The sequence below is a fragment of the Solanum lycopersicum genome, chromosome 2 (genome assembly GCF_036512215.1).
Source record: "Solanum lycopersicum chromosome 2, SLM_r2.1".
Lineage (NCBI taxonomy): Eukaryota > Viridiplantae > Streptophyta > Magnoliopsida > Solanales > Solanaceae > Solanum > Solanum lycopersicum.
The window spans coordinates 58,120,078-58,126,873 of NC_090801.1; the positions used below are offsets into that span (position 1 = coordinate 58,120,078).

At 32.3% G+C, this 6,796-nt stretch overlaps 1 protein-coding gene across 2 annotated transcripts; it reads left to right on the forward strand.

Moving 5' to 3' along the window:
* Positions 1–2,680: 2,680 nt before the first annotated feature.
* LOC101252652 (trihelix transcription factor ENAP2) lies at positions 2,681–6,537 on the forward strand. Of its 2 annotated transcripts, XM_026029372.2 has the most exons (3): positions 2,743–4,017; positions 5,889–6,045; positions 6,262–6,537. In XM_026029372.2, exons 1-2 carry the CDS (start codon positions 3,186–3,188, stop codon positions 6,008–6,010), a joined length of 954 nt encoding a protein of 317 aa, XP_025885157.1. In that variant the 5' UTR covers positions 2,743–3,185; the 3' UTR covers positions 6,011–6,045; positions 6,262–6,537. The 2 variants fall into 2 exon arrangements, with proteins under 2 accessions (XP_004233061.1, XP_025885157.1); XM_004233013.5 differs by lacking the exon at positions 5,889–6,045 and having other exon boundaries at positions 2,681–4,017.
* The last annotated feature ends 259 nt before the right edge of the window (positions 6,538–6,796 follow it).

Sequence of the window (6,796 nt, forward strand, 5' to 3'; positions counted from 1 at the left end):
ATGTATAAAATTCATCTCACGCATCTAATTAATGTATCTCGTGCATTAGATTATTGTATTAAATTTGAGAAATTATTATAATTATAAACTTTTAAAAGATAGATTGTAATTTTACCTGTAATTTACCTATTTTTTTCCCATTAAAGAAAGAGGGGTCGTTTGCGTAAATAAGTCCAAGTTGTGTTCGGTAGGAATATCTCTCAAGTAGCCCAATTGGAAGTGGGCCTTAGCCCACAACGTTTTGAGCCGTCTGTTTGGGTTCGAGGAAATGAAATGGCTGCTGCTCTTATAGCTTTACTAGTTTCAAACTTTCAAAGTGTTGGCAAGATAAAGAATTACATATTTAAAAGATGAGAAAATAATATAAATGATAATGCTTATCTGAATATGTGAAACATATATAAAAAAGATGTGATTATGAACAACATTATATACGACATTATGGAAGAGGCTAATGTGATAAGCAAAATGAAAATAAAATTGAAGTTACGTGGACATATGAAGACGAGGTGCAGGTAAATGCATGCTAAGTGATTGACTATAGAAGATTCTTAAGAAAACTAAAGAAATAATTAAAACATCATGATATATTTTTTTTAACTTATCGAAAATATAATTTTAATTAAGAAAAAAATATACAAGATTGAGGATTAAAGTGAATCATTTAATGAATTTCAATCTTTAAAAAAATATTTAGGGCCTGTTTGAAAGGGCACACTGGTAATTGGTGTAATTATATTGTCTTATTTTGTTTCGAAGGACAAGTAATTACTTGATCAACAGGTAATTAGTGTAATAACATAGGTTAATTGCACTCTACAATTCACAGATAAATATTGTAAATTGTTGATAATTACATGATGTAAGTACCCACCTGATTAACTTTTAATTTATTTTTTTTACTTCTATTACTTTAAGTTCTTTTTTTATTTTTATTATTCTAAAAAATTATAAAAGTTTATTTTTTATTTTATATTATTATATTTCTTTTACTTCTTGGTCTCAATTTTACTTTACGTGATTGTACGTAATTTTTTCGTATTATCTATTTCTCTATGACATGCTTATTTTCTTATTAGCATACTTTTATTAGTATTCTAATTTTTTTAATTAAAACAGAATTTATTGTTAAGTAAAGTTCTATCCCAATTTATGTGGCACTTTTTGTTTTTCGAGAGTCAAACAGTTTAACTTTGACCGGACATTTGCGCATGGAATCTTCAAATTTTTAAAAATAAAATTTATATTTTTATAAGCTACGTAAATAGTACTATAAGTCACAATAATTGATAATTAAAAATGTTAAAAGGATCTATGAAAAACTTACAGTCAAAAAGATATACTTGTTTGAATGTCGAAATGCAAAAAGTGCCACATAAAATGGGACAGAATGAGTATAAGAATATTGTTAATTTTTTGTTTTGAATTCATAACTTATGTTATATTTTTCAGTTTCATTTGTTTTAGTAATATTGAATTTAAATTGCACGCCATTTTTAAATTAAACTTGGTAGATTATATTTTTGTCAAACATTTATTAATTTTGACATTTTATTTATATATTATTCTTTTTATCAAACATGCATTTTAGATATTCGTAGAAACTTCGTATTTTTAGTTGTTAAGATCAATTCAATTGAAATATACTAATTTGAAAAAATATAAATAAATTACTTTTTCATAATATTAGTTACAAAAAATATATTTATTAATTAATATACTTTCAAAAAGAATATACACCTTAAAATTTTATTTAATGTCATTTATAAAGTTTCTTAGTTGTCTAGAATAAATTTTAAATAATTATTTTTTATTTTTAAAATTTATTATAATTTCTAATTTCAATTGTGTAGCCAAAGAGAACATGTAATAACATTGTAGCAACTAAACATGTCAGTGTAATTACTAGACTGATATAGTAACTCTCCTAATAATTGTACCAATTCCAATTATCAAGTTGCTTTCCAAACAAACCCTTAATCACGATATATACAAGTAAGTGTGTACAACTCAAACCGAATTCACGAACCAAATCAAATTAAAAAAAATCGAATTGTAGTTTGGTTTGGTGGTTGAAAAAAAACCGACCATACTTGATTTAGTTTGGTATTAGAAGAAAAAAAGTCAAATCAAACCCTAACTAAACCGATATATATATATATATATATATATATATATATATTTATAGTTAAAAAATATTATTTATAACCTAGTTTGTTAATATAATTTTAGTTTGTTTGTAGTTTCCCATGTTTATATATTTTATCTCAGATTTGGACTTGTAAAAATTGTAAATATTTTATTTTGTATTAAAGTTCCGAAGTTATAGTTATATTGTTATAGTTTTTCAAATTCAAAGTTAACAATTTTTACTTCGTAAATATTTTTTGTATTCAGTTTGCCTCTAACCTCTAATCTTATTAATTGAATATAATGAACATTGATTTCAAAAAAAAAATATTTTGTGCTCATGTGAATTTTATAATCTTCTTAAAAAATTCTATTTACTTAACATTTTTAAAGTTTAGTTTATCAATACAAAAAAGTAAAAGAATATTTGATTGCTTTCTTAAATACAGTATAGTCATAAAAAATAAAAAAATATCAAAAGAATTGATTTTATATGATTTAATATGATTCTTAAATTTAAATAAGCAATATAATTGATTTAAATTTTTTTAATGAAAAATCAAACTGTGCATTTTCTTATTTTTTTACCTTCGTACTAAAAAGGAATTTTTGTTTTCGGAATAGGGATATAATAGTAAAATAGTAGCAAGATTAGCAAAAAGATAACTTTGGTTTTCTCCTAAGTTGGCATCGGCCCACCCCGTTTCTCCGTTCCGTCCACATCACAAATACATATACACTTAACCTGAAAATTCAGTAAAAATAGAAAATTAACCCTATAATCAAATCGACAATTCCAAAATTCCAATTCCGACAACGACGTTACATAATTGCGTAACGCAAAGCCACTCCTCAATTCCGTCCTGTTGCCGTCTGACGTAACCTCACGCGCCATTCCCGGCGACTTCAACTTTTCTTATGTCATCATCTCCGTACACTCTCCTACTCATGCGGCTCACGCGCTTTTCCAATCGCCAACCGGCGATTATCCTTTATACCCTTCCCTCTTTCTTCCATCATTCTCCGATCAATTCTCTTCTTCATTCTTTCCATCAATGGGTGAGATTACCGAATCCTCCACACAGGTAACCATGTCATCAAGGCCATTACCCTTCCGTGAGGATTGTTGGAGCGAACAAGCTACATGGACCCTTGTTGATGCTTGGGGACGTCGTTATATGGAATTGAACCGTGGAAATCTCCGTCAGAAGGATTGGCAACGGGTCTCCGATTCCGTTAATGCCCTTCATGGACATTCGAGGAAGACTCACCGAACCGATGTTCAATGTAAGAATCGGATTGATACCTTGAAGAAGAAGTACAAAGTTGAGAAGGCGAAAATTATTGAGTCTAACGGAACCCTAACGTCATCCTGGCCCTTCTTCGAACGGCTTGATATGTTGATCGAAAACTCCGATAAGAAAGTTACGCCGGTGATGGTGTCTCTGTTACCTTTACCGATGTCCTCACCGCCTATGGGAGTGCCGTTGCCTTACCGGAGATCGGCGGTGGTGACACCGGTTAGTTTACCTCAGAAGCGGCAGTTGCCGGCTTTTGATGAATCCTGTTTCAGGAGAAATTATTCGGCTGTAGCTGCTGCTGCGGCAGCAGGAGGAGGGGAAGAGGATTATGATGACGAGGAGGAGGATGTGGAGATGACTGAAGAGAGTTGGGAAGAGGATGGGATGAGGAGGCTGGCGAAGGCTATAGAGAGTTTTGGAGAGATATATGAGAGAGTTGAAGGGATGAAACAGAGACAAATGGTGGAGCTGGAGAAGCAGAGGATGCAGTTTGCTAAAGATTTGGAGGTTCAAAGGATGCAGTTGTTTATGGATACACAAGTTCAGCTTGAAAAGATTAAGCATACTAAGCTGTCTGGCTCTAATGGTATGAAGTTTACACCTTTTGATTTCTCATGAACCTGTATGTTGTCTGGCTCTGATGGTATAAAGTTTACACCTTTTGATTTCTCATGAACCTGTTTGTTCCTTTTTACATTCATTGATTTGAATGTTCCAAACTTGTTGGCTTAGCATGCGTAGATGTAATAGTGGAAGAGTGTTCGGTGTTTGTTTTCTAAATTCCTCATATCATTGTTATACTGTTGCTAATATTAAGTTCCTTTTGATGATTTATGTGTTGTTAATTGTACAGTAGTGAATACTGTGCATCTCAAGACCTACATATATCTGTTGATTTTGAGGCTAAGATGGATGTATGATTATGCATGATTGAACAAAAATTAGAAGTGTAAAAATGATGTTGAACCTCTATTTGAAGTTTAAAATTTGCATCTAGTTGTTGTAAAGATTTTTCAAGGCATTTGATGATTTGCATGTTTATCTTGGATGTAATCCTCTGTTTCTTTTATAGTTATTGTTTTTCAGTTGAGATGGGTACTCTTTTTTACTCCCTCCGTCCTAGTGAAGTGTCTTACTTTCCTTTCTGATCTATCCCAACAAGATTTAAAGGATTACACATCTTTAATTTAAGACCACAATGTTCAAAGGTCTTCCTTGTTTTCTTCTTAAACTCCATGCTTAGTCAAACTAAGACACTTTTTAAATTGGGATGGATGGTGTGTACCTTTTAGCACAATTAGTTTTGGTCTCCAGTGTTGGGGTCTGAACCACTCAGATTGCATCTTCAAGTATTTAAGTAACAATGTTCTGAAATTACACCTTAGGAACGGTGTTGTAGATAGCTTTTATGGTGTTGGAAAGCTTAAAGGTATTTTCTGCCAGTATTTTATGGACCAGCTTGTAATTGGAATGTCAGGACTATTGTTCCAAAATGATAAAATGCCATCATTTTTCCAGATTATTAAATAGTTATAATTTTATGAGAACATGGCGTCTTACTTTTTGATTCAATACCTTCAACAGTAGTCCTTTGGTTATATGATGACCAGTAGTAGCAGATCTTTTTGCAGTCTTCAGATGAAGAGGAGACCTGTTTTTCCTTTTGCAAGTTATTGTAAAGAATCTTTAACCCATTCACAGTGTTTCAAGAAGGATCCATTTATCCCAGTTCAAAGTGTTTGATGTTCCTTTATGTTCTGTCTCAACTTTCATCTATATTTCTGCCTAAGGACCTATCTTAATGTCTTAGAAAGAGTTCTTTGCCTTCTTTAGCAAAAGGACCCAAATTAGGTCGGTGGGAGACTGGGAGCTGATCTTATGGTCTTTGCTTTGATATCCATGCGAAGGAAAATTAAGAATCTTAGAACTTATCATTTCATTTAAAAGATCTCATTAACTTATTAGGAGATTAAGATTATAATTGCCTTTTCTGTAGAGAAAAAAAAAGATTAAGATGCTTAATATGGGTTAGAAAGTATTAAATCATTACTAATGGTCAGATGATTGCTGACCCGATGCTCATTGATGATTCTCAAATCATCATAGTTTCTTTTGAATGACATATGCAGTTGCTTTGGTTTGACATGACTTGTTACCCTCAGCTGAACTAAAGGGCCTAACTCATGGAATGGTGTGAGAACCGTAGGCATGAGTTAGTTGTCTGAATCTCTTACTTTATGAAGAGTGTCAAGGAAGTTGCTTCACTCTTTCTGAAGGGTAAGATTTTCTTACCCAACCACTAATTGTCTTTGCATTCAATGGCTTGGAGATGATAAACATTGGAATAAATTCAATCTCCCGCTCTATAACTACATTAATAGATTTTGTTGTTTCTCACAAGGATGTGGAAATGATTTTCTTCTATAACCTCTAACCTTGATCTTTTGATGCAAAAAGTTCAACCAGAGGCAGTTCAGTCCTTCACCAACACAGATTCATCAGTCCTGCTTTGGAACATAGATGCACAGAACCAGGTGTTTCATGCATATGGAGATAAGAATTTTTGTTCTTACATCTAGACTCAAGTGCATCCTATGTCTCTGACTGAATTCGTGTGAGTTCTAGAATTCAATTAGGATTTGAGTAATGTCAAAGGGCTGCGAGGAGAGCATCACATAAGGCCTCGATGCAGATTTTTTTTTGTGATACCGGTGTGTCAGGGCCAGCTTGACACACACCTCGTCTATTTAGTAGTGGTTGACCAATGAATGATTTCCTGTACTATGACTATATTTCACTGTGTAATTGCTTCTTTTTTTCAATGTTGCAGATCTGTATAGCTAGCTCTGTGGTGAAAGAGCAATTAAAAAGAACCAGGATTGCGAGATTATGGACGAGTATCATGGAGCAATCCAGTCGGTGTCTCCTTAGTTTATCTCCAAATTCATATCTAATGATGACCCTAGTTTAACTGATTATTACTTTTTTTTAGCAGGAATAGTTGGTACTTGTAGTTAACTTTTCCTTTTATTTTAGCGGATCTAAAATACAGCATTAGCCCGTGTTGAAAATTTTCTGTATTGAAATCAAGGGTTACCTTTTTTAACATTATGTTTGCTATTCCATGAATCAGATAATGGTGCATCAACAAGGTTATTGCGACATGCATTCTCTATGAACAGCCTATGTCGCATTTTTCATATGTCAAACAATTCAAATAGGATTTCGAAGTGGGCATTGAAGGCTTTCGCCTATTTTTTTTCTGGAAACTTTGTGCCTACTCAAATTAGAAAATCACCTTGCAAAAGTTTGGTAGATAGAAAAATTCCAGTGCAAGGTGCAGATTACAATAATTATTTTGGTGA